This window comes from Zeus faber, assembly GCF_960531495.2.
Source record: "Zeus faber genome assembly, chromosome: 5".
NCBI classification, from domain to species: domain Eukaryota; kingdom Metazoa; phylum Chordata; class Actinopteri; order Zeiformes; family Zeidae; genus Zeus; species Zeus faber.
Genome location: NC_137192.1, coordinates 17,850,923 through 17,877,449, shown reverse-complemented (window position 1 = coordinate 17,877,449; position 26,527 = coordinate 17,850,923). Strand labels below are relative to the sequence as shown.

Genomic DNA, 26,527 nt, shown 5'->3' with positions numbered 1-26,527 from the left:
GGTGAGATTTGAAGCGCACCACAAGATGGCTGAAATCAGTGATTTCGAATTGCCCGGCTTCTCAGCTGGGCGGCGTGCGTCCATACAGGGGGTTATTTAGTCAATTATCCGCCTCGTCTCTTTAGCCTCCGGTTTTAAAGACCTGTCTTTATCTGGCAGGGAGGCTGGCAGACAAGACGAGACGCCTTCATCTGAGAGAAACTTGTGAGAACCGTCGGTCCTTCTAGTTCCTCCGTTAAGCGGCAGAGCTGCGAGGCTCTTCCGCTTTGTTTCCCAGCAACTTTAGAAGTCATTCGCCGTCTGATATCGAACCGCGTTCGCACGTCGTCGCTATCGCTTGTCATTTACCGATTAAGTAGGGAGCATTTTCCTGCGGGGCGCTGTGGGAATACTGACGTGTCACAGAATACAGAATGATGGTGCAAGTATAAATGGCGCCCTCACCGTGCAGCCATCCTCCATGACGCTGTAGGTGAAGCGGCTGTTGCCCTCGGCCCTGATTTCCACGTCGTTGGAGCCCTGCAGCAGCACGGCCTTCTTCAGGTTGCCCATGGAGCCGTCCATGTAGGCCACGCTGTTCTTGCAGTGGTAGGTGAGGTTCTGGGACGCCTCGGTGGACAGCAGCCGCAGGAAGGTCATCTGGATGGCGGCCGTGTTGGGCGCCAGGCTGTCGTCACCGTAGCTGAACTGTGGGAGAAGAGGGGGAAGGATTGGAGACAAAATGGTAGATTCACACATTTTTCTTGTTTATTGTTTATTTTAGGATTACTTTTCTTGCCCATTGTTTATTTTTGGATACATTTTTATTGTTAATTTGTATAGTTTACTGTATATTGCTTTTTTTTGTTTATTGTTGAATTATTTATATTGATCTATTTTCATTGCTTATTTTTTAGGTTTATTGAATATTGCCTTTTTTTATATTGCCTATTCTTTTTTTTTTTGTTTTTGATCTGATGTGATGTGATCTGCTGTAACACCCCAATTTCCCTCCAGCGATGAATAAAGTATCTATTCTACCATCCACATATCTAGTATCTATCTATCTAAGAGGAGAATTAAAAAAAACAATAAAATATGACTTGCACCTGTTTACCTATTTATTGATTTATTACTGTAGGTGTTATTCATAATATAATCTTTACTCATAATAATGATCCCTTAGATGAACAAGATATATTAATATCTGGGCCACAGTGATTTCATGGTAAGAATTTCGCTCCTATACTTCCGCTAAGACAACAAAGAAAGGAAATCCCATCCCAACGGCACAGCGAGCGTTTTCCTGGGACTTACGTGGAATCCTCCGTTCATGGTCTCTCCGAACCAGACGTGCTTGCGGTCCTTGCTCTTGCTGGACCACCAGTTCTTGCGTGGGATGCTGGAGGGTTTGGAGTAGACGCAGGACTCCCCTGTCTCCATGTTGCAGAAAACTTTGATGGCGTCGATGGTGCAGCCCTGGTTGGGGTCGATCCAGTACTCTCCTACGGACAAGAGGAGGGAAAAAAAAAATAACCAAATGATTATCTGTCACCATGATTTACACTTTTCGGTCTGTATGCACAACGCTGTCATTTTGTTTTCAGACGCTGCTAAAATTCTCTAGTTACACATTCAAACAGATTTCTGGCTTAATGATCAATGATATTTAGTCAGGTCGAGTCACTTTTTTATTTATATAACAAAATACATTTGTATTCACAAACAACAGGAGGTGACTCAAAGTGCTTTCCGGTTGAGTCAGATGGATTAACAATACAAGAATACATGAATAAGGAATGAGGAATGAGGAATACGAGTTAAAAGCAAGACTCAGAGAAAACACTTGAGAAGAATATGAATAAGAATAAGAATTTAGAGCGTGAACTTATAATTCTGTCATTCTGAAATGATATTCTTACAACCACATTGCACACATTAGTGAACTCGCTGTATACGTAATAGGAATCCATACTTCCCCAAATTTTAACTGCCTCACACACCTTTAAAACTTCACGTCAGTCTCCCCTTCCCCAATTTCATCCAATTCCCCCTCCCGTCACTCACCGCTCTTCCAGTCGGGGTGGCACAGCTTCAGGTCTCTGCAGGTGCGGGCTGGGTTCTTCTTGGATCCCTCGGGGCTGCGGATGTTCTCGATCTGGTTGTTGAGGGACTTGAGCGTGGCGTCCACCTCGGCGTCGTGCTGGCGGAGGTTTCCAGAAGCCTGGTCGGCCCTCATGTACCTCATCGGATCCGGGGACTTCTCGGTCTGAGACAGGCCGGCGAAGGCGGACATGTCGATGCCGGGGCCGGGGGGACCAGGGGGACCGGGGGGTCCGGAGTTTCCAGGGGGTCCCTGAGAAAATTAGGATCACAAAGTCACAGGGCGCCATTTGCTAGGCCATGTTGAGTTAATAGAACCGTATCCTTCTATCAGTCAAGGTATATTTTTTAAAGGACATTTAGAAAATAGTTAAGAATATACTGTAGATTATGCAACCTGTATGGATGCAAATTGGCTGAATAGTGGATCCCAGGTGTAAAATAAATCTATTTTGAAAAAAAAAAAAAAAAAAAAAAAGAACTATTCTATTTTGAGCCTTATATAATTTCTAAATGACCTTCCTCCCAAAGTTGGTGGAAGGTAAAGGTCTGTTGGACACTCACAGCTGGCCCAGAGTCTCCAGAGCGACCACGAGGTCCAGGGGGTCCGATGGGTCCTGGCAGACCGTTGCTGCCATCCTTTCCAGCGGGGCCAATAGGTCCAGGTGGTCCCTATATAACAACACAGAAAAAAAAGAAAAGATTTAGACCAGCCTCCAAAGAAACCTAAGCTGGAAAAAAAAGCCAAATCAGATAAGAGAATAAATGTTCTGGGAATCATTGGTTAGATCAGATATAATGATATGAGCTGAACAGGCCGCAGATCAGCCAACTACTCCAACAGGTTTGTACTTACTCTGGCTCCAGAAGGTCCAGAAGGTCCAGTAGCACCCTGGTCTCCAGCTTGACCCTATGAAGAAAAGAATGATACGTTTGCCTTGGTTTCTTTTTGTTTGCTATTTTATTGGCTTATGTTTATTTCTTTGCCTTTTTTAAAAACAAAAGGGCAGAAAGAAAATCCTGAACTAAGTTGTGTACTGGACTACATCTATTCCTAGAATAAGCAAAAGAATGAAATATGATCATGATTACACAAAATGAATAACTTGTTTCATGACCTTGCTACTATTCTTGTTATAGCTTAAATATGTCTCAATTCAATTCCCACAATTTCTAGTGACTAGTGACGAGCTTGTATAAAATTAATAGAAACGTCAATGACTGTGGTGAATATAGGACATTTTGAAAATGACTTACTGGGGGTCCAGGCAGACCCTGCAGACCGGTGAAGCCTCTGTGTCCCTTCTGTCCTCTCTCTCCAGACTCGCCAGCCTCACCCTTGTCGCCACGAGGTCCTTGGGGTCCCTGAGGAGAGGTGCATGTCGTCTTTGTCAGTAAGTCTGAATGTCACTGGCGGTTTATTTTGGTTTAGAAATGTAGCGTAAAAAGAGTTGTTTATCCTCAAAATGTGAAAGTGGCTGACAGAGTGACAGACGCAGTGGCTGATAGATCTATGATTTAATTTACAAGGTTATATTTGCAGATGAGGCTTTATATATTTGTGAGGGTGAGTTGGACTGAGGATGTGTTATTTATGTTTGTGTGCGTGTGTGCTCTGTATGTTTGTATTCTGACACATACAGCCATTCCTCTGGCTCCAGCGGGTCCTGCAGGTCCGGCAGGTCCTTGGGCGCCCTAATAACGCAGGGTTAGAAGGAAGACATAAAGTTATGAGGTATATGATAAACACACTGATATCTTCTGATATGTTGCTCCGGTGTCATAACAATTAGCTATTTAGTGAAATAATATTTAATTTAATTGCATTATATTTCTTCATTCCTTTCCTTTAATACAATCGCACTTGTCTAACTTTATGAAGAAACAGATTAAAACTATTTTTAATCTTATAAAATATTATTCACTTAGTAAATATTTTTTACTCATTCACATATGATATCTCTATAACCTTATCCTAATGCTTTCTCTGAAATAATTTGAAATATTTTATTTATCGGGTTCAGGCAGGACGAGCCTTCCCACAATCTTGACAACACAAAATATTATCCCCATCCATTGACACAAATGCAATAACAATGACTTCAAAAATCCTTTTTGACAGCCTATTAATCAAAACATGGCACGACATGACAGGTGGTGACTAAAAAAATTATGTATTTCACCTCTGCTTCAGTTATTACTTACAGCCTCTCCTCTGTCTCCCTGTTTGCCAGTGGGGCCAACTGGACCGGGTGCTCCAGTAGAGCCTGGGGCTCCCGGTGCTCCAGCGGGGCCAGTGTTGCCACGGTCACCCTAAAGAGGAGAAAGAGAGAGCACATCACAAGGCGTCAGCCGTGGCAGTTGAGGTACAACTTTGACAAGACAAGAGTCTGATATAGGATTATAATTTCTATCTGCACTGTTTTGATCATATACTGAAATGAAGACATAGACAAGATCCTAGATCCTTCTGGATGATGAGAAATAATCCACAAAAAGAAAATGGATGCAATAGTCCATTAACACTTCAGATGCCGCTGTTGGCCCAGTGTGATGTCTCTGGTATCCACTGCTCAGACTTCCACTTGAGCTTTTAGAAACATACATGGGTTGTGAACAAACATAATGGGGAGGGCTCACCTTAATTCCAGCAGAGCCATCTCTGCCGGGGGGTCCATCGGATCCGGGGTTACCCTATCGAATGACAGAACAATATTGTTGTGATAATAGTTTCTGCTTCTGCCGAGAAAGTAATATTCTAGATCACTGAATCCTTCACAAGCACAAACAAAGTCCTGTCCAATTTATAAAGCAATAATATGAAATGCATGATAAAACTTAGACAGAGCATCAGCAACAACATCGCGCCTTTCTAGTTGGTAGAGTATGGAGTGAGTGTATTAAGGGTTTTTTGTTCAAGATCAGGGTGAAACTTAAATCAACTTTTCTTTGCCAGGTTTTCAAAATAACAAACAAGTAGCCATCTTATACTGTATCTGCTGTTTCCTGACCTCTCTGCCGGGCTCTCCAGAAGGTCCACTCAGTCCAGGGGGTCCGACGGGTCCAGGGGGTCCACGGTCGCCAGCACCTCCAGGAGCTCCCTGCTTACCAGGCTCACCCTAAAGAGATGATGGTGCTGTTGGTTAGCTGGGATGGGAACAGGCCTGAGGCTTAAAATTCAATATTACAGTGATATCTTATTGCTAATTTGATATGAATTACGTTTGTTTTAGTTTTGTGAATTTGAAATGACAGTTTCTTGATTTTTTTGTCGAGATCATGCCAAGATCGACAAAATTAAAAGTTCTGCTGCACATTCTAGTGAAATTGCACAGATTATTTAGACATCTCTGTGAATACAGTATCATCAGCCATGTTCTGTCTGAGTACGGAGATTGCGATTGCCAAAAAAGGAAAACCTGAATAGAAAATGTGGGATTTATTTCCAATTCACATTAATCTAAAATCATCATATAATCCTAAAATCCTAAAATCTCTGAGACAATTGGACTCTGACTTCAATATCAATTACTTAATTTATTATTTATCAAAATCTATTTAGCAGAATTGCCAAAAAAACACCAACCAAATAACTGCGATTGTTGTGTCTCGGCATTTTTGATGGCCAACCATAGACTATGGAAAATTTGGATGAAAAAAAAAACAACAAAAAAAAAGACACTCCTCCGACTGATGAAAGCTGTCAACAAATTCAGAACCCCTGAGTGGGAGTCATTTTTAAGTGCTTTTCATGTCATTTTTGCAGCGCGAACATGAAAGTACTTACAGATGGTCCAGGCAGACCAGGGAAACCTCTCTCGCCACGCTGTCCAGGAAGACCCACGATACCACGCTGTCCAGCCAGACCCTGAGGACCTGAGGGACCATCGGGACCCTGGGAAGGAAAGGAAAGACAGAAATACAGATTAGTATCAGGCTGATGTAACTTTTTCTTTTAACTATTCTATTACTTATACGATTATTATTATTATTATTATTATTATTATTATTATTATTATTATTATTATTATTATTATTATTATTATATTGCCATTAAATATGAAATTGTTATTTTACTATTATTATTATTCAGTAATAATTCTACATATAATAATAATAATAATAATAATAATAATAATAATAATAATAATAATAATGTATTTCCTCCAAGTACCTGACTATACTGTGTGTAGTACCTGAGAGACACAATTGTCCAAATAGAAGAATACAATGTCCTTATCTGTGTTTCAACATTTCCGAGCCACAGTCAATAGTCAATAGAAAGGATCTCAACACGGCTGCTATCTTTTAATATGAGTGCCCACTCTTCTGAGATAAAGCTTGTCAATGGTTTGTCATTGCCCTTCCGTGTGTGTATAATGTCAGCTATGTGTGTGTGTCTAATGTTGAGAAAGACAGCAGGTTGAAAAGCTTCTGCTCCCCATCGCCAGGCTGTCTGTCAGTGGCCACGGCCGGTGCTGTGATATTCCCCGCTCTGCTATTACAGCCCATTATGGACATTGACAGCTATGAGTATTAACAGAGAGCACACGGCTGCTGCCCATCGCTGATGAAATTGCCTCGTTGGGCTGACAAAGGTTTAAAGATAGAATAGAATAGAATAGAGTAGAATCGAATATCTTCATTGTCATTGTACAAGTACAACGAAAGTAAACTAATTCACATATTTATTTTCTTTAGTGATGGTCACACACATGGGTGAGTTGGAGTTGGAGTATAGTTTTCTGTGTTTGATTAAATGCTGTAGGTTAGGGACGTGTCTTTATGTCGCACATCAAATAGTGTTGGATGCTGTAAGGGGGTCAGGCTTTTCTTTAAATTACATCCCCCAAGAAAGGAGCCTTAGTTCAATTAGAAATGCCACTCTGATGGTAATCTGATCACAGGACTTCAGGTGTCACAGCTGTCACAGCCCTCAGCTGGATGTATGTCTTTATATTTGAAAGGGAGAACATTCTGCCATGTGGTATAACAGCAGAGTTATATATAGATATTTTCTATGCAATAACAATTTCATTCCAGACACTGATGGACAGCTTAAGGCAAAACAGACAATTTTAAAGCCACCGCGGAGTGTTTGGCTGTAAGAAATATGTATGTTTGTATGTTCTTCTGTCCGCGTTTCTGTGTTTCTATGTGTGTGCGTCTATGCAGGAAAAACATGGAGAAAAGTTGCTAATATAAAAAGTGGACTAACAGGGGGACCGTCCTCGCCGGGGTCTCCCTTCTCTCCAGGGGTGCCAGCGGGACCACGGAGCCCAGCATCACCCTGTCGGCCGGTGGGTCCACCGTCTCCCCTCACACCCTTGGGGCCATCTTTTCCGGGAGGTCCGGCGGGGCCAGAGGCTCCAGGATTTCCCTGAGAGATGCATGGAAGTTGCAATTATGTGCGTCTTAAAAATATATGACAAAACCAATATTATTCGTGATTGGCAGGAAGATTAGAGGGATGGGAATGAATTTACGTTGGGGCCAGGGGGTCCGACTCTGCCAGCCGCTCCAGGGAAACCAGTGGCACCCTGTGGAGAAGAGGGAAGGTCAAATAATGAAAACAATAAACAGCATCATTGATCCTCAATAATAATATTCGACACATGGTGTCTGAAGAAATATAATCCCACAAGAGTTTGATGATTTCATTTTGTATAATCAATGTGCCAGGGGCAAAACTCACCGGAGGTCCCTGCGCACCACGAGCTCCTTTGGGTCCAAAAACACCGGTAGGACCCTGAAATGGAAGGTAAATACATCAATAAATAAATAAATGGCTGAAATATATGATGGATAGAAAAGCTGAAAAAGTTCTGTGAGCAATGCAGTTCCTGCAATTCCACTGGAATGTATTTGATGAAGAAGGAGGTTGCTCGAAAAGAGTAATATTGTCAGTGTTACGTGGACTAATTTGCTCAGTCTTTTGCAAATCAAAAGAGCAAAGTTTGAGCAACTGTGGTGATATCAGCTGATTCCAAACAAATTGTGGCACAACCCAACAACATTTTTATTATTTCACTCTTCACATAGTAAAGGAAAGTATTGATTCCACAGGTTGTCTCCATCTCTTTTCTGTTTTTATATTGTCCGGGCCTCATCAGTTTGACACTGCTGAAATATATTGTCGGTCCTAAACTTTAGTTATCGACCACTACAGAGCACAGATCATCTGTTACTTTTACTGAAAAGAATATATTTGGGCCATTAGTCGATAATGATTGATATGAGCTGTGATCCATTGTTCTCCATTAGTGACCGAACATGCTTCGATGTGTAGAGAAAAAAAAGCAGAACATTTTAATGTCCGGAATGTTTTATATGCCTCAAATACGCAGACTCGCGTTCCTCGATATGTTCATTCATTAATATCTGGTGACACCCACCGAAGGTCCGGGGGCTCCGGATGGTCCCTGGGGTCCGGGGGCTCCGGCATCGCCCTTCTGTCCACCCTCTCCCTGCTCTCCCTTCATTCCTGGTTGACCGTCGGCACCCTGGAAGAACAAGACAAAACAAATATGAAACAGACTGGCACACAGGTCACACAGCCACGATCGTAAAAAAAAGAAGAAGCTCGCAAAATTGCCATTGAGCAGTTGACTGTGATGGCTGAAGTAAAGGGGTGAAAAGACTTCTTTGACGTCTGAGAATCTGTGCCCTTGTCAGCGTTGACAGCACAGCACTGTTAAAATGCACATCAGGCCCCGAACATTACGCACTAGACCCGTCCACCCTCATTACAGGAGTTCACAGGGGAGCATCGGAGTATTCAAGGGTCAACCGTGTTGATGTTGCCATAAAATATGAATGAATCGAGGCTCGTCAGAGAGAGGTCCTTCACCTTTAACTCCAATCAACATTGACATTTACAATGCAGTAACATAAATTACAATGCAGTAACGAAATTAAACACGAAATAGTGCTTAAGGCGGAAATTAAGTGTAGTTGAAAATGGGCCGATGCAGAACCAGTCCTACTCTAGATTTTGAGATGAGAGTGTTACACTCGGGTCACACTCGTCCGAGGAGCTTGAAGAGCTAAACACAAATCATTCCTCGTTATTTTTTAAGCTGACATAAATTCAATAATTAATCATATTCCCCGACCGTGGAAAAAAAATTGGGGTGGAACAAAGCTGGTTGAAAAACAGGACAAACATCCATATGGGAGGATTCAGCTTCTCCAAAGCATTTATTTGATGTCAGCTCTCAGTCCTTGGCAGGGACATAATGGATAACACTGAGAGAGATAAACACTTTTCAAAGAGCTTAATGATACGATAAATGATGAGAATAAGTTATATATTGTGTTATAAAGAAGAAAACTCAGAACGACTGGGAAGTCGGAAATTGCAGTTGAGCGATGGTCTGATTGGAGATGCAAAATAGGTGCCAAACAAAACGCGTTGTGAGAAAATGGATTCCCTGCTGTTTGTGAAATACCACCCATAATGTCTCAGATAATGCTTATTTAGGTAGGATAAGGAAAAAACACACTACAACACAAGGTTGTGGTGTGTGTCTCCAAGGTCGTAACTCATCTCATGAAAATGTTATTTCCTTGTATAATGTAGAAGACACAGCGGCAGAGGTAGAATCTAGATTTTATTTACTATTAGCAGCTACATAGCACTACAATAAAAAAAGAAGAAATAAGAATGATGTTTTTTTGAATGCTGAAATAAAAAAGGCTCTTCCTTATTATCTATTCCCAAAAGGCAGTTTTTTATAAATATTGGAAAAAATATATATAAATGTTTATAGCTGCAAGCAAAAAGTATCTATTCTATCTAAAGGATAATATTCAAACTTAACATCATTTGTTAGGTCTGAATCAGTCTCTGGATGATGCTCCACTACAACAATTATCTATGGGTAAAAAACATGTCTCGTCTCATACTTACAGGTGGTCCAGCAAATCCAGCAGGTCCATTAGGTCCAGTCTCCCCACGGTCACCCTGAGGGGGAAAAGTAGGAACATGGATCAGGGCCCCAATGCAGACTGGACGCAATAACATGAATTACGAAAAGGACAATAAAAATATATTTCATACTTAGAAAAAAAACAACTTAATCTAAACATTTTTTTTTTTTTTACATGCTCATCGTCCATCTCAGTGAGTAACTGAACAACCTCTGTTTGTTTAATTGGTGAGAAATACTTACAGGCGCGCCACGGGTACCAGGGGCTCCAGAAGGTCCAGAAGGACCAGATTCACCCTACAGGAGAGAGAGAAGCACCACAAACTGAGGTATTGCTCTAAAAACATTGTGATATTTGTTTTTGTCAATATCGCCCAAGAACGCTGTCGTTTAGGAACACCGCAAAGGAAGCAATTAGATTCTCACCTTCTCTCCATTAGGGCCACCGGGACCAGGAGGACCGATGGGACCAGTGAGACCCTACAGGAGGAAGTGGAAATACAGGAGACTTTTGAGACAAAACTGTCTTGAAAATCTGGATTTAAGAGAAAAACCATGATAGGGAACAGCTTGTTGATTGGTGGCCGAGGAGAGGGGGAACTCAGACCAAGGGATTAATCAACGTTATTTAAGTGGCTGCCGATTACTCACTCTAGATCCGTCTTTACCGGGAGCACCCTCGGGTCCTTTCTCTCCATTGTCACCCTATAGGAGGCAAAAACAATGTTGGAAACAGTGATGAAACAACAGGAAAACAAAACCAATATGTTGTTTAGTCCCTGACAAGTAGGCTCCCGTGGAGGAAAAACCTGCAAACTGACACTAAACAAATAGATATTCCGCAGGTGATGCTGTCAGGGCTTACTCTGTCTCCCTTGGGTCCTGGGATGCCCGAGGCTCCTCTCTCTCCAGGCATGCCTTGCAGGCCGGGGGGTCCCTGGGCTCCGAGGGTACCTGCGGGCCCGATCGCTCCCTGTCACGGAGCGAATGGAAGTGAAGGTGGGGTAAGGGAGTGAGAGAGAGAGAGAGAGAGAGAGAGAGAGAGACAGAGAGACAGCGCTTCTGATGAGGAGCCATTATGTTTATTGATCCGATAAAAGGTTCTTATATCGAAACAACTTCATTCCCATCCCTGCAGATTAGATGTCTCACTGCGATCTGTTTACTTGGAAACGGTGCTGCTCGACTTTTTGTTAACACTTCACGTGGCTATATTTACTCGTGACTCAATAACACAAGAATGGTGTTGTCACAGGGTGAGAAGACAACCTATTCGCTGACAAGAAGAAACCCTCGCACACCGGTTTAGGGAGCCGGCGCGGAAAATGTCAAATTAATAAAAAAAGGGCCATGCGCTTCCAACACCCAAAGCCCTAATTTAATTGTTTTTTAATCTATCAATTTGGGGCAAAATTTTTCCCTTTTTGACTAAAGAGGTCATTTCGTGAATAAATGTAGACTAAGTAGAAACCTAAGGTTATGTAAAGCTTGATAAAAACACTATAAACAGCATCATCACTCTGTCAACCTGTAAAAAAAAAAAAATTAATATGAAACCAATTCTGGAGTTAATTAAAGGGGATTATGCTTTTCCTTATTTTCTGCCATATTATGTTACAATTTCGGATGCTGTGAGCAAAACGCTGTGGCTTCCGACCGCTCTGAACGCTCGGTTTTTGAAGGTTTTTTCGACTCTCTGCAAGAGCTGACGCCTGCTCGTCACGGATGTCTTTCTGTGGCCATCTGCTTCATATGATCCGCTGCATGTTTTTCCAAACAAAACCAATACAAAGAGTGTGTTTTTATTGTAGATGAATTAATTTAATTAATTTAATTTCATTTAATTGTATTTTATTTTATTTTCTGACGTTTACATGAAAAGAAAAAAGTCGCAGTGCGGGTGCCCGCATCTCCCGCAAGCTTGGAGAACGGCAACGAAAGTGGGGAAAAAACTTTAAACGAAGCTTTGTAGCTCTAATATGAGCGAAGATTCAGCAACTGGTTTGATTATTTCTCGCCTCAGATTTGTTCAGAAATAGATTTTGGACTGATAAGGTGAAATCAGTCAAAGTTAAGGAGCAAATACAACGAAACCCGGAAGCCGTGCTCAAGGGTCACAGACCCCGTGGCCTCAGCAGGGTGGCTCCACCCACTGGAACAGAGCGTCAGGAACACAATGGATTTAGAGGCATGTTGGAATGGCTCGAATGCATAATCTGAGTGGTATTTTCAGCAAAAAAAAAACATGTTTTGGGGACCTCAGAGACCTATATTACCTTGTGTGAAAAGGAGCATAATAGGTCCACTTTCAATTTCTCGAATTGACGCTTTCGTTAAAAAACGAGGCTTATTTTTTATCACCACGACAGCCTGATTCAAACTGAAATAGAACAAAAAAAACAAAACAAAAAAAAACCAACGAAGACACCTGCAGACTTTGTCTTTGTTCTCTTTGGTTGTATAAGCCTGCCCACCAGGAACACCGCGGTGCTGTTATCAGCCGCTGCGCTGTGTCTCAGCGCGCGGCCCCCTCGGTCCCTAAGCCTTCAGCGCCGGCCGAGCGCTATCTCCTTCTCCTCTGTCGATACCGCCGAGCTGCGCGTCCGCTGGAGGCGGAGACGATGGGAGGCTTGACTAGCGCGGCAGAACCATTTTGCATCTCCCTTAAAAAAAAAAAAAAAAATCCCCCTCCAACCCGAGAACACCGCGCGGTCGCCGCATCACTTTTTTTTCTCGTCGATTTCGAGTTTTCTTTAAACGGGGAGTGTCACCGGAATCGGGAATCTGTTCCTCACGACTTCCAGGTTCAGGCATCCAGGTTACAAACACCATGCGAGGCGATTATTACGTATTCGACACATACTAGTATGTTGGTCCCCAGCAGCACAGCCATCACGGTGCTATCGTCATGAGCGATCACCACAGGGATACAATCTTGTCCTCACCTTCCCCATCATGCGTGACCTTCCGGCAAATATTGGTTTCAACATCTGGTGAGAGGGCAGATAAGCGCTTCCTCTGCTCTGCGCTGTAACTATGGACGTCGTAGTTTCCACACCATTATGTAAGTTGAACCGCATCAAAAATTTGCATCAAAAAGATGCTTGTGCCGTTGTTAAAAATGACATTGGGATTATTATTATTTCGTACTCTTATATATCCCAGAGGGCGGGGCAGCATAATTTTTGATTTTGTTCTGAAGTTAAGGCAGCCCACAGTAATAGCCGGGGGGGGGAGGATTTTGGATACACTGTCCTGCACAGCAGCAGTATCATCCCAAATAACAGCTCCGTCTGTAGCCTTTTATTTACCCACTTATCAGGATAAAAAAAGGGTTCAGGTTCAAGGGCAGCTGGAGCCTTTCCAATCTTACTGCAAAGACAAAGGACGCCGGCCCGTTTCAAGGTCACATGCACACGCACATGCAGACACACACACACACACACACACACACACACTGTAAACGCGCTCACAAAGCATTCATATCAAGAGGCAGTTTGGGGTCTCTGTGTCTTTGGAGGTGGGACACCGGAGCCCTCGGTGTTCGAATGCGGAAACTCCAGGTGTTCAGGACTCGAGATTCAAACCCAGATCTTCTTCTTTATTCATGACACCATGAATAAAAGAGTATAATTAAGGAGCAGGGAATTGCACATGAGCTTGACCCTGGGATGTCATGTGGGTATTATAGATGACACTCCACAAACCCGTCTCCGAAAACACTAACTTCTAGTCGGCTGGCAGGTTCACTTCTTTTTTTACATTTTTTTTGGGCGGATTTGAAATTAATTGTGGAGAGAGACACACAGCAAATGACTGCAGGACCTATCTGGTTGAGTCACCAGGACGCCCCAGGTTCTAGAGTTGCTTTAATTGCTTGTCTTCACCGACGTTTTATCATGTTTGGATGGGAAGAAGAAACTGTTTTGACATTATCTCTGACAGCTGTAACTCTCTTTTTTTTCAGTCTTATGATGTGTAACTGACAACATGATCAGTATTTATCACCCACATGGGACCACTAATGGCATTTTCTGTTGCCGTGACACTTCGCAAAAAAAGGACCTTTACCTCAACATTTACACCTGAACTAAGAATTGTCATAACGTCCTCGGACACTAGAGGTACCGTTAGAAGAAGACGCCTCAAAGACCTACCTTGACTTTACTGTTAAATTGACTCTAAAAAGTTCCAATTCGGACCCTCTCCTTGATACGGTAACAGGTCGGAACAGAGCGCTTACCTTGGGTCCGTCGGTTCCGGGGGTTCCGGGCAGACCGCGGGGCCCCTGCAGACCCTGAGGCCCGGCGCCTCCTCTCTCTCCCGGGAAACCACGCTCGCCCTGCACGGAGACACAGCCAGAGCACGGAGGGCGCACGGTTAGCGATACACTTTGACCATCATGGCCGACCCGGGCACGACGGTGGGGGTGGACTCACCCTGGGTCCGGTAGCGCCGGCAGCTCCACCCTCTCCTGGAACGCCCTGAACAGGAGGGAAGAAGAAACGAGAAGAGGATGTATTGGGGGTTGTGATACCAGCCAGATATGATCAGGCTAAGAGGGCATGTGGCTCTCTGCCTGGGCACGAGAGCTTCCGAGGGGATGCGCTTGAAATAATTAGTAAGAGACTGCAATCAAAGGGATTGATCGAATTTGCATCTTGAGTCGATAGGGGGGAAGAAAAATCAATCAGGTTTTGGATTCGGATTTGAACGATGAAGTGAAACAGGAAACGCTTGGGGAGAAACCTAGCTCTCATTGTACTGCATTACTGATTACATCAGTAACGTTATATTCTTTGTGTAGCATACCCGATGGCAGCTCGACAGTCCTCTCATTTCTGATTAAAAGACGTTTCCAAAGTAAGGCGTGCTATCATGTTCAGCAGCAGATGCCAACCTCTTCCCCCGTCTTATACCTGTGAGTTATGAGACTGCCTGACTGCCTGAAGCCTCCGTTAAACTAATCTCATTTGGGAAATCTTGAGGACAGCAGGTACTGTCTGGGGGAAGAAGTTGAACATTCTTTACAAAATATTTTTCACCGACTTCATCTGCAACCAAATGTCGGTCCTACCTGATCTCCAGGCTTGCCTCCTTCACCGGGGGGACCAGGGGGTCCAGGGAGACCCTACAAGGAAAGATAGATCATTATTTTTATTAGAGCACTATATTAAAAAACATTTGCTCAAATAATTGCGCAGAGTAACAGAAGTACCCGTGAATACAGGTACAACACTAACTGTATTTTCCAGTCACCGATAAACTTTAATTAACGTGACCCCGACTTACCTGGAAACCAGAAGGACCGGGCTGTCCTTGCTCTCCTCTCTCTCCAGCAGACCCCTAAATAAGTGGAAGTAAAATAAAAGAAAGTATTCTGTGAGGTCATTGAAGAATGTTTGAAAGGACATTATACTGAATGGGAATTGATTAATCCAAGGTTTATGTATGTATGGATATGTATAAAGAATATGTATAGATATATATATATATATATATTATCAGTGAATGTGGATCATTAGCCCTTACATTTCAAACCTAATTCCCAAGCTTTTACTCCGCAACGGGGATGAAGTCAGCTTTGGTAAATGTCACGTATTATAAGAAAATGCCAAACAAAGGTTTCTAGGTCATATTGTGTACTTTTACGTCAACCAATCTCGCAGACAATGCTGGGACACAGCCTCCAGATTACGTCTGTGAGTCAGCCACACACAAGCTACAATGACCAGGCATTCGTGTCACTGTTTTTTTGTTTGTTATTTATTTTCTTTCCCCAAACATTGCAGCCATCAGGGCGGCCTGGGAAAACGAAGAACCCGCAGGTTGTCTCTGAGTGGAAATTGAGACGGGGTGGGATAAGATCGTTGTCGGAGCTCCGGAGTGAGATTGGTGACCGAGAACTACTTACGGCAGGGCCAGGAGGTCCAGCCGCTCCGGTCTCTCCATCCTTACCGGGCAGACCCTGAGGGGCAGGCGGAGGAGAGAGAGAGAGAGAGAGAAAGAGAGGGGGAGAGAGAGAGAGATAGAGAGAGAGAGAGGGGGATAAAGTGATATTAACAGTTAGGGCAGAGGCCGTGCAACCCATTAGATAGAACAATGCTAGTTGTAATTAAACCTTCCCGAGTGGTTACACCAGGCAGATCCAACCACTGATATGAAAGTACATCACTACAGCAGATGTGCAATATCGAAATGAATGGCGCTCATATAAACTCCATCATAGGTGATGGAGGATACACTCTGCAATTTCGTCTTAACTGCAATGCCATCTTTTAAAATATAACAGCGTGTTCAAATGACACAGAGGATGACGGCAAAAGGAAGAAATAGGAAAACTTACTCTCAGGCCGGGGGCGCCGAGCAGTCCCTTCTCACCAGGCTTTCCAGGCTCGCCCTGTTCAGAACAGAACAAGTTAGAGACCATCTCTTGCTCCGTCATGCACCTACAGGCACATATCAAATCGTACATTATGTCACGTGTTATGTGCGAGTTATGGTGCGGCCATCACCCCTCTTATTAAGTCACCGACCTGTCAAATCGTTCCATATCAATAATGGGTTGATCTTGAGCAACGGTTGCCATGAATTTTTTAATGCATCAAAAGTGCCATGAATTGAGTATTTTTCAAACAATTTGAGGCCCATTGCATCTAGGAACATTTTCAAGTTTGATTCCCAATCCATATTTTTTCCGAATCTACTACTCACAGTGGCTCCCTTGGGTCCAGGGAATCCCATCACACCAGGCTGTCCACGGGCTCCCTGGGGTCCAGGGGGTCCAGGGCGACCGTCCTCACCAGCGGCTCCCTGGCAGGAAGAGGAACGGCAATTTTGTATATGTACCGAATCCAAAGGGTTATTATTGGTTATAAGTAATTATTGGTTAATATTAATGATGATAACTTCACATTTACAGTATATGTATATTTTTGTCCTAAAAAAACAACTTGAGTGGTTGAAGTGATGAAGTACATGCTATTTGCTTGGTGGTCAATTGTTCCAGTAGTTCACTGTAGTTTTAATTATTATGTACACAAATGTTAGGTTGAACACCTAATATCCAATTCTCCCATCCGTACATCCATCCATCCTTCCATACTCCTTACCATCTATCCACCCATTCATGCTCCTATCCATCCATCCATCCATCCATCCATCCATCCATCATCCATGCTCCTATCCATCCATCCACCCATCCATCCATCCATCCAGCCATCCACTCATCCATCTATCCATCCATCCACCCATGCTTCTTACCATCTATCATCTTTCCATCCATCCACCCATCCATCCATCCATCCAGCCATCCACTCATCCATCTATCCATCCATCCACCCATGCTTCTTACCATCCATCATCTATCCATCCATCCACCCATCCATCCATCCATCCATCCATCCACCCATCCATCATCCATCCATCCATCCATCCATCCACCCATCCATGCTCCTTACCATCCATCATCCATCCATCCATCCACCCATCCATCATCCATCCATCCATCCATCCATCCACCCATCCATGCTCCTTACCATCCATCATCCATCCATCCATCCACCCATCCATCCATCCATCCACCTACCCATGGATGTCCATTCATTCATGCATCCTTTCAGCAAAGTAAGAAAACTTTAGAAAATTATAAAACCAGCAAAGTATAACCATGTGCAATTTAACAACAATTTACTTGCAACTGCAATCCTGAAAGGACCTATGTCATTTTAAGAAGAAAGTGCAATGCTACGCCAGCCTTTTCAAGCACTTTTCTCCAGCAGTGAAAAACCAAGATGTGCCATTTTCCTTACAAAAGAGGCCTGACCAACCGAAGGGGGATTCAGCCTGTAAGGGTTTCACAGCACATCTGCAGCCTCAGAGGCCTTTTTTTTTTATTTGCGTAAGAAAAGCTAAATGCGCTCACACACACACACACACACACACACACACAGTGGAGAAAATTGAGCTTTGCACACTTTGCACAAAATGCTCCCATTACAACTATGTTGGTCCGACTTTCTGCCATATTATGGGGTATTCAGGCATGCAAACGTGTACTTACAGAGGGTCCAACTTTGCCTTGTGGCCCAGCATCACCAGGGCGACCAGTAAGACCCTGCGAGCAGAGAAGGGAGGCACACGAGGTGCAGGTGAGTCATCAGACCTCTCGCTGCTAAACACAAAACACTTGCATCTTGTTCAGGGAGGGGATACAAAGAAAATAGGCCCCCAGGACACCAAGCAACTGCTGGTGACTAACACAGGAGTCATTGATTGCACGAATTTGGCCGAAGTGTTTTTCCCACCTACTAAACAGACACACAGCTGAGCAAATAGTGACATGTGTTGTCTATATGTACAGGTAGGCGGTGGAAGAGCAGAGGAGTGGAGAGGAGGAGAGGAGAGGAGGAGAAGAGAGGAGGAGAAGAGGGTTTTAGGGTCAGGCTTCAGTGCGGCAGGAGCCAGAAGGAAAACATCAATCCAGGTGAAAGTCAGCTCAGGGATCCATACACCTCCTCTGGACAGTTCAGCAGGTTTCAGGTGGGATGAATTGCGATGATGATAAGTGCACTGAGATGTTTTATAGACATAAAAAAGTCCCCCGGGATGAGATTTACAACCCACTGCCTACTGATGCAGGGTGTCTCCAGGAAGTTAAAGGAGAGTAAAATACAGGTACTTTTTTTAACTTTAAGACAAACTTTGATGGGATTTAAGACTGATTTTGGGACAAATAATCTCTCTCTCATTCAATAAATGACAAAATTACAGTAAAGGTAGGTGCTATAGATTTGGTAACGGGCAGAAATAAGAATTAGGTAGAAACAAGGTTGGTTATGAACTGGATGATTATATGACCTGTTATTAAAACAGTTTCCCGTATGTCAGAGCAAACTCAGTGATTAGGTACTGGACTAATAAATCATAAATAAATAAATAAATAAAACTAATAAATAAAATATTTTTTTTTTTACACAGAATATCAGAAGAGTAAGTACAAGGATTTTCTTGGATTTCTCACTGAAGGTAACTATGACAGCTAACACTTTTAACAAAAAATTAACTCAATGTTGTGTTTACTTTGAAATGAATCAAATTAATCTTAAAGACTATTTAAGCATCTATTATTTGTAAAACTGAATTTTGGACACTTTCAGGCTTTTTGTGGACCTCCAGACACTTTGATTATAACATGTTGGTGTGCTATTGAAATGTTTTATCGCCAATTGCAGTATGGATTAAAAGATCGTTGTCCATATCTGTTGTTTCTGTCGTGTCATCGTGAAGGAACTGACCCTGGCACCAGGCAGACCAGGCTCTCCAGGACGACCGGGGTCACCATTAGCACCTTTGGGACCGCCGGCGCCGGATGGACCACGCTCACCGGGGGCTCCCTGTGTGAAGAGAGCAGAGAATCAGGGGTCATTCACTCAGTCATGCACTTTAGATGAGACACTTCTGTGGACTAATGTCAGTATACAGTTTTCCTTTTATTTATACAATCTTGCAATCAATGTTCTATTTTTGTCAGAATGTGAATTGTTGATTTTTTTGGTTTATTGTATATTGACACTTTTCTCAATATAATATAATCAATCAAGTCAATATAATATTTTTATCATTTATATTTTTCAATATTTTATAATTATTATGTTATATTATATATCTTTTTATTTTATAAAATATTTTATATGTTTATATTTTATATATATATATTTTTTTATTATATATATTTTTAGAATTATTATGTTATTATAATTTATTTTTGTTTTTATTTTATTTTATTTATATTATTCTATTCACTAACTGCATTACGTTTTAGGAATCAGTTGGGAATCAGTTAGGAATTAGGTTATGTTCGGTTGAGTAACTATTGTGCATAATCTCCGGACATTTCGCTGCACATATGTATGAACATATGTATATGTATGTGACGAATAAACCTCCTGAATCTTGAATCTATTATTGCCTATTGTTTCTACTGCACTGAGGGATATGACATTGTCCATTGATTATGTATTTCATTCAAAAGTGGAATTGATTTGAGTTTCTAAGAGGGATGATTATTTTACAATATAATTATTATTAATTTGGTAAATCTACCTGAATAAGGTAGATCGTGTTAAATCCCTTTGGTGCATATGGCACATAACGTACGCGTAAATCAAAAGTATGCTGTTACACCGCCATCTCGTGGCGACACGGTGGAACTGCAGACAGTGAGTCGTGTGAATTTGCCACTATCGGTTGGGCTCTGGAGGCTTCCCTTTGAAACGAAACTGATCAACTATGTCATTCTTAAGTGCACAGAATAGGAAGATTGATCCGGAAGAGTTGGAGTCTATATAGGCTCTGTTCTTTTGTGAGCCTTGCCAACTGTAGACACATTTTGGAACTGTGTGTGTGTGTGTGTGTTTTTTTTTCAATAGGACGAGCGCAGCAATCGGCCAGGTTTCAAAGACAACCAATCCAAAAACGTTTAACGTTCGGCAACATAAAGGTTCTTGTCGCTGTCACAACGAGAATCAACTGCACTGCATGTTAATGTACCGCACCTCTGCATGCTGTCGCAGCGACATAAATGATAGGGCCTACACTGGCCTAAGGTTTAATCATGGCAGAAAATAATTTGAATCTAGTCATTTGTCAGCTGCTGTTTAAGGGTTTATATATTGGCTGAGTTCACGAGGGAGTTGGCAAAAACGATGCCTATTTACATCACATTTCACAACTACGGGGGTGCTTAATCGCGCCGTTATGACGAGGCATTTTCATTACAATGTAATTTTCTAACCATGACTATCTAAGGGGAACAGGAAGCTGCAGCACAATCGTGCACCCGTCCAGAGCTGAGGATGCAATTTCATGATACAACAAGCAGCAGATGTACAAAACCATGACTCCTGGCAAATCGGGTTCAGTCAGTGTTCTTATCTGTTTCCTCCCCCCGCTTATTTCCAATTTTATATTTCCTATTTAACTGCTACAACAGGCAGGCATAAACAGAGACCGGCATAAACACGGTGACACTCACCTTGGGACCAGCCAGACCATCCTGACCAGGGAAACCACGGTTACCAGGAGTGCCCTAAACAAAAGGCAAACCGGAGACAGCGTTAGGATAGATAGACGGACAGACAGACAGACAGACAGACAGTCAGACAGACAGACAGACAGACAGACAGAGAGATAGATAGATAGATAGATAGATAGATAGATAGATAGATAGATAGATAGATAGATAGATAGATAGATAGATAGATAGATAGATAGATAGATAGATAGATAGATTACTCACTCTTTCTCCATGGGGTCCGAGAGGTCCAGCAGCACCAGACTCTCCTCTGGGTCCTCGCTTGCCCTCCTCTCCTGCTGGTCCGGGGGCTCCTTGAGGACCAACTGGTCCCTAAATAAAACACATTCAGGCAAGAGTGAAATGCATGGAAATGCACCGAATTTTTTGTAATTGGCTTTTCAAGGGGCGGAGTGTTGAAGGTGTTAAAAATAAATGCTGCACATTGACATTTTACTTTTTTTTTTTTAAATTGTTTTAAAATGGTGGGTGGTGCCTTACTTTTTTAGTTTTCGCAATTCCATTCTATTTTATTTGAGTGTCATCGATGATTGTTATTATTACAGATGCAAATAAAGGAAAAAAAAGAAAGCTGAGAAAAATAAAATTTGCAAGCACTCAGTGGCGCCTCCTCCTGGAATATTGAATTATTGTCACAAGAAAAAAAACAAGCAACAACACAACTCACAAACTCTCCTTTGGGTCCAGCTTCTCCTTTGAATCCTGGGATACCTGGATCTCCCTGGAGGCAAAGAGAAGAAAGAGTGTGTGGGTCTGATTTAACACAATTTCTCTGTGATTCAAGACTGACACGGGCAATTGCATTTGATCATATCGAGCCCTCTCCAAACAGGAAGGGTATGGAGGTATTTACATCAACACTTTCCTCCCATGGTGTTTGGTAAACATTAGTTTGGTGCAGTTCTTCATGTTTTATGTTGGAGAAAGTACTCACAGATGTTCCTTTGGGCCCAAGAGGACCAGTGGCCCCCTGGGGTCCGGGAGGTCCACGGGGTCCAGGGAAACCAGGAGCTCCAGCAATACCAGGTGCGCCCTGCGGAGCAAGACAGCAGCAGGTCGGTCTATTAGTCTGTATTCTACATACCTATACTATAATAACTATAATGTGGTCAAACATCATCTAGAAAACATATTCCTCGATCTGTCAAACTGAGTGTGGTTGCAGATTAGGATACGCTGGGACAATATCAGTGCAGCTATTGGATAACAGGTATGAGTACATCAATTAAACTTCTATGCTTTTTCAATAAGGGAGTCATTTTCAGTAATTAAAAGTGGGAACTCTTAGATAAATGATAGTGTGTGTGTGTGTGTGTGTGTGTGTGTGTGTGTGTGTGTGTGTGTGTGTGTGTGTGTGTGTGTAGGGGGTGGAACATGGGTGGCTCCTCTTTAGAGAGGTATAATAATAATAACTCAATATTGATCTTTTTGAGACTTCGTATAATGTGACAAACGATTTTCTTGTGTTTGGGCCAAGCTCATGTTTGTGACAAGCGTTTAGATCAATGTTCCATTATTGTAAGCGCTACGCGATTATTTTTTCACAACAGTGGACCTGCTTACCCTGAAATGACTGTATATTGTATGGTCAACTGAGCGGAAGAGTCGGATATCTACCAACTATTCCCCTGTACTTTAGTAGTAGAAGAGAGAACGGCGGACTTACAGCTGATCCCTTGGCTCCGGGGATACCATCAGTACCAGGGTTTCCCTGCAAAGAATAGGAGACAAAAGTCATTGATCTGTGTTAATCAATCTTTATTTTCCAATGGAGCACAAATAGCCTCTAACAGTAAGGTTCTTGTAAAACTCTGTGACTGCTAGGACCAATATATAAACAACTATAAACACTCCACAGCTTCACTCACAGAAGCGCCGGATGGTCCAGAAGATCCAGGGGTGCCGGACTCTCCGCGGGGCCCCTGCGCCCCCTCAGGTCCACGTGCGCCAGTGGGTCCAGCTTCTCCCTGGGAAACAACGCAAGAAATAATGCACATTACACTCAATGTACACATCAGTGTTTGCGCCTCATCCAAAAACCAACCTGAACCAACAACCAGTCATCACGACTCTCAACATGTGAACGAGATGTCTATGCCTACCTGCCTGCACGGCCAAACTGTTTAAAATCCTAGAATCGTTTCAAAGTGGGCCCAAACACTTGAACAGCCTCAAAACCAGAAATATGTTCTGTTTTACAAGAAGAAAAGCCTGCTCTGTTGGAGTAGAACAAAATAAAAGGATTAGCAGAAATAAAACCCGATGGCATGGAAGAGATTAATCTGCGTTAACTGAAAGTGAGGGTTTGGAGCCAGAGGAATTTAAGTTGCGCTGATGCTGAAAATAAGCTTCAAGCTTTGCACAAAATCAGGCTCTTCAACAGATCAACAAATACGTGACAAAAAGTAAAATAAGAAAAAACTTTATTCTCGGCCAAGAGCTGTAAATATTTAGGCCCCTCTGAAATTGAAGTCATCTTTATGTTGTTTAAAACATGTATACATTCATGGTGACGGTGCATTGGAAAGTACATCTGTGCATATCTCTGCAAAGTATTAGAAATTCATCAGTTGTGTTCACTAGTACAGTTAATATAGATTCATAGAATGAGGAGTGAAGTGTACATTTATTCGAAAATAATACTCTACAGTGTCCAACTTGTTGTTAATTCAAAGTTCAAAGTGTAACTCTATTCTTTGAGACATCAGATCAGTTATAAGGTTGCAAGCGTCTGATCATGAAAGTTAAGAGTGCAGATTTTAGCGGGAAAACTAAAACGAGCGCGAATCGCTTACAGATGAGGGTCATTCGAACAAAAAAAAAAAAAACAACAAAAAACAAAACAAAATGCAGGGTTGTATTTTCAATTAAGAAATGGGATTCATAAGGGAGGGTGCGTTTTAACGCCGCGTATTGCGTCGGTCCAAAAACAAAAACATATAATGACAGAGCATCCAAATCAAGTCAACAGAGTGAGTGTGAGCTGCTGCCCCCAAATGGACACCAGCCAACGGTTGCGCCGCACTATGACATGGCAGTCTTTTCAGCCTTTTTGCTGAATGGGATTCCTTTTTCTCGTCGGAGCGGCGTTTAATTTGTCACGAGTCATGACATATAACGGCATCATCCCGCTTGTGTTACTGGAGCGGCGGCGCAACAAAGGGTAGGACCATCACTCTCACCTCACCTGCCCTCACAACACCACCTTGTGATGAGTGAAACCAAGGCCTGCGGGTGCGGCTGTCTCTCTCTCTCTCTCTCTCTCTCTGTCTCTCTCTCTCTCTCTCTCTCTCTCTCTCTCTGTCTCTCTCTCTCTTCCCCTCCCTCCAGGGTGTCCCCTCACTTCCCGGCCTGTCTCAACCGTCAACCGTGTTTGCACACCCTGCCCCCAGTCCGGTCCTTTGGCAGCCTCGCCTTATGTGTCCATGCTCTAAGTACGCAACGTTAGGTCCGGGTCTGTTTTCCTACTCAAGCACAACCGCTCCCCTCTTCCCAGGTCGTGTCTTTGTTTGTCTGAAAAGCTCGTAAAGAGCTTCAACCCTGACGCTGTGTCGGATTTTGGGTCCACCTCGAGTCCACTACTCAGGTAAGTATGTACCAGGCACACGTACCTATTATACCCTTTTATACGCGATTTCGCATCTAGGGCCTGGTTTGCGGAGATTTCTTCAAGTCACATTCCAGCGAAGGGGCTGGTTTTGTAACCACGGATTTCCAGATTGAATTACCAAATCATTCCCATTAACGTCAGGGGGGCAAGAAGAAGAGAGTCAAACCACCCGCGAAGGGGCCCCCGGGTGCACCGAGCTGGGCCTTTTTTTTTACCGAAACGCGCGAGGAATAACTCCCTCACGGCGGGGGAAGAGAAGAGGGAAGACGTGGAGGCAGAAAGAGAGAGAGAGAGAGAGAGAGAGAGAGAGGCAAACGAAAGAGTAAAAAACAAACGGAGGTGAAGAGAGGGACTAGAAAAACCCGCCTCACCCTTCATCGTTCCAACTTTCCACGCAGACGGAGGGCTTAGAGCGTTTTCCAGTGCAGTGTGAAGCCGTCTCCAGTTTCTCAAAATGCATTTCGACATGTCCCCACAAAATGCTTTCTCTAAAAGCTCTAAACCTTCTGACTTGACCCGAGGCGAGGCATACACACACAGGATAAGATATACAGAACGGCGGCGCTTTGTCAGGTTTATCACCTTTTTTTTTTTTTTTTTTTTTGTGACGGGATAAGCAGCAAATAGTTTGGCCGTGGAAGGAGCTTACCTTTGAGCCAGGAGATCCAGGGAAGCCTGGAGCACCAGATGGACCAACGGGGCCCTGGGGGGAGGGACAGGACAGAACCACTGATCAGACAAACTACAGGTGGAACTACGTGTATCAGACCAAATAGACTCAATTCCACCGGGGTGGACTGTGAAAGTTCACTTGGTGAGAACGAGTTTAAACGCCGAGGGAAGCTTATAGCTGGGCTACGGGGGAAAACTGACGGAAGACGGACGGGAAGAGATGGTCGTATGCTGGGGGAGATCGGGAACAGGATTTGACTCGGAAAAAGGTTTGTAGGTTAGAGTTGGCGCGAGAGGGGAACGTGAAGACGGAGGTGTGCAAAAGAAAGGAAAAGGTGGGCGGGCGGAAAACCGCCAGGGTGGGCGTGGCCGACTGTGGGTGTGTGTGTATCTGTGTGTATCGAAAAGTCACAAAACACGAGAGAAGGAAAATAATACTTACAGGGGGACCGGCGGGACCAGGCAGACCATCGTTTCCACGTGCACCCTGGATGTGAGAGATATTGCAAATGAGCACGTTGCGGCTTTCGGAGATGAAGTTCATTGATTATATTGTCATCTGTACAATAATATTAAAAATAAAACATTTCATAAAGAGACACAGATTTTGCTGCCTCATTTTCAACTCAACCACCTCATGTAATTGACGAAACACGACAGTAATTGTCATTGAACCATTCTGAATAGCTCTTAACAAAATTCTCCCTACTCAAAGTATGACATGAGTATTTTTTTGAGAAAGGTTTTTATACGATGAAAAACAAAAGGTAGATACTCACGGCAGAACCGCTGGGCCCGGGGCGACCTCTCTCACCGGGCAGACCACGAGGTCCCTTCACAGAAGGAACAGGGAAAAGTTAAAATGGACACTTTATACGTATATATCACACCAGATGAAACCCGTGACAAAAGAAATGTGGCCGTGATGATGATGGATTGTGTTGATGGTTGATGGACTCACCATCGGGCCGGGGGCGCCGTTCTCACCGGGAGATCCAGACTCGCCCTGTCACAAAAAGATGCACGTCGTACACGTTTAGTCCTCTTGGACCACTCAAGGGTCATTCACAAGAATTGACAGTGGAGTGCTATGCCTTGATCCATCGCTGGATCCTATCTCGCTCAGCGGCAACACAG

The 26,527-nt window shown here is 43.2% G+C and overlaps 1 protein-coding gene across 2 annotated transcripts in view; it reads right to left on the bottom strand.

The window, feature by feature from the left end:
* col2a1b (collagen, type II, alpha 1b) overlaps window positions 1-26,527 on the bottom strand; it is a 45,460-nt gene that overhangs the window by 2,125 nt on the left and 16,808 nt on the right. For both annotated transcript variants that reach the window (XM_080000824.1, XM_080000825.1), the window contains 39 exons: window positions 26,352-26,396; window positions 26,170-26,223; window positions 25,833-25,877; window positions 25,368-25,421; window positions 22,977-23,075; window positions 22,775-22,819; window positions 22,043-22,141; window positions 21,776-21,829; window positions 21,313-21,420; window positions 21,049-21,102; window positions 19,310-19,408; window positions 18,076-18,129; window positions 16,728-16,826; window positions 16,360-16,413; window positions 15,928-15,981; window positions 15,306-15,359; window positions 15,091-15,144; window positions 14,453-14,497; window positions 14,257-14,355; window positions 10,879-10,986; window positions 10,665-10,718; window positions 10,440-10,493; window positions 10,257-10,310; window positions 9,995-10,048; window positions 8,478-8,585; window positions 7,778-7,831; window positions 7,569-7,622; window positions 7,301-7,462; window positions 5,870-5,977; window positions 5,094-5,201; window positions 4,723-4,776; window positions 4,288-4,395; window positions 3,724-3,777; window positions 3,340-3,447; window positions 2,939-2,992; window positions 2,647-2,754; window positions 2,047-2,335; window positions 1,297-1,484; window positions 445-687 (listed from right to left, as the gene is read on the bottom strand). In XM_080000824.1, coding sequence (XP_079856950.1) covers window positions 445-687; window positions 1,297-1,484; window positions 2,047-2,335; window positions 2,647-2,754; window positions 2,939-2,992; window positions 3,340-3,447; window positions 3,724-3,777; window positions 4,288-4,395; window positions 4,723-4,776; window positions 5,094-5,201; window positions 5,870-5,977; window positions 7,301-7,462; window positions 7,569-7,622; window positions 7,778-7,831; window positions 8,478-8,585; window positions 9,995-10,048; window positions 10,257-10,310; window positions 10,440-10,493; window positions 10,665-10,718; window positions 10,879-10,986; window positions 14,257-14,355; window positions 14,453-14,497; window positions 15,091-15,144; window positions 15,306-15,359; window positions 15,928-15,981; window positions 16,360-16,413; window positions 16,728-16,826; window positions 18,076-18,129; window positions 19,310-19,408; window positions 21,049-21,102; window positions 21,313-21,420; window positions 21,776-21,829; window positions 22,043-22,141; window positions 22,775-22,819; window positions 22,977-23,075; window positions 25,368-25,421; window positions 25,833-25,877; window positions 26,170-26,223; window positions 26,352-26,396 — 3,393 coding nt within the window. The remainder of the gene's footprint in view (window positions 1-444; window positions 688-1,296; window positions 1,485-2,046; window positions 2,336-2,646; window positions 2,755-2,938; window positions 2,993-3,339; window positions 3,448-3,723; window positions 3,778-4,287; window positions 4,396-4,722; window positions 4,777-5,093; window positions 5,202-5,869; window positions 5,978-7,300; window positions 7,463-7,568; window positions 7,623-7,777; window positions 7,832-8,477; window positions 8,586-9,994; window positions 10,049-10,256; window positions 10,311-10,439; window positions 10,494-10,664; window positions 10,719-10,878; window positions 10,987-14,256; window positions 14,356-14,452; window positions 14,498-15,090; window positions 15,145-15,305; window positions 15,360-15,927; window positions 15,982-16,359; window positions 16,414-16,727; window positions 16,827-18,075; window positions 18,130-19,309; window positions 19,409-21,048; window positions 21,103-21,312; window positions 21,421-21,775; window positions 21,830-22,042; window positions 22,142-22,774; window positions 22,820-22,976; window positions 23,076-25,367; window positions 25,422-25,832; window positions 25,878-26,169; window positions 26,224-26,351; window positions 26,397-26,527) is intronic.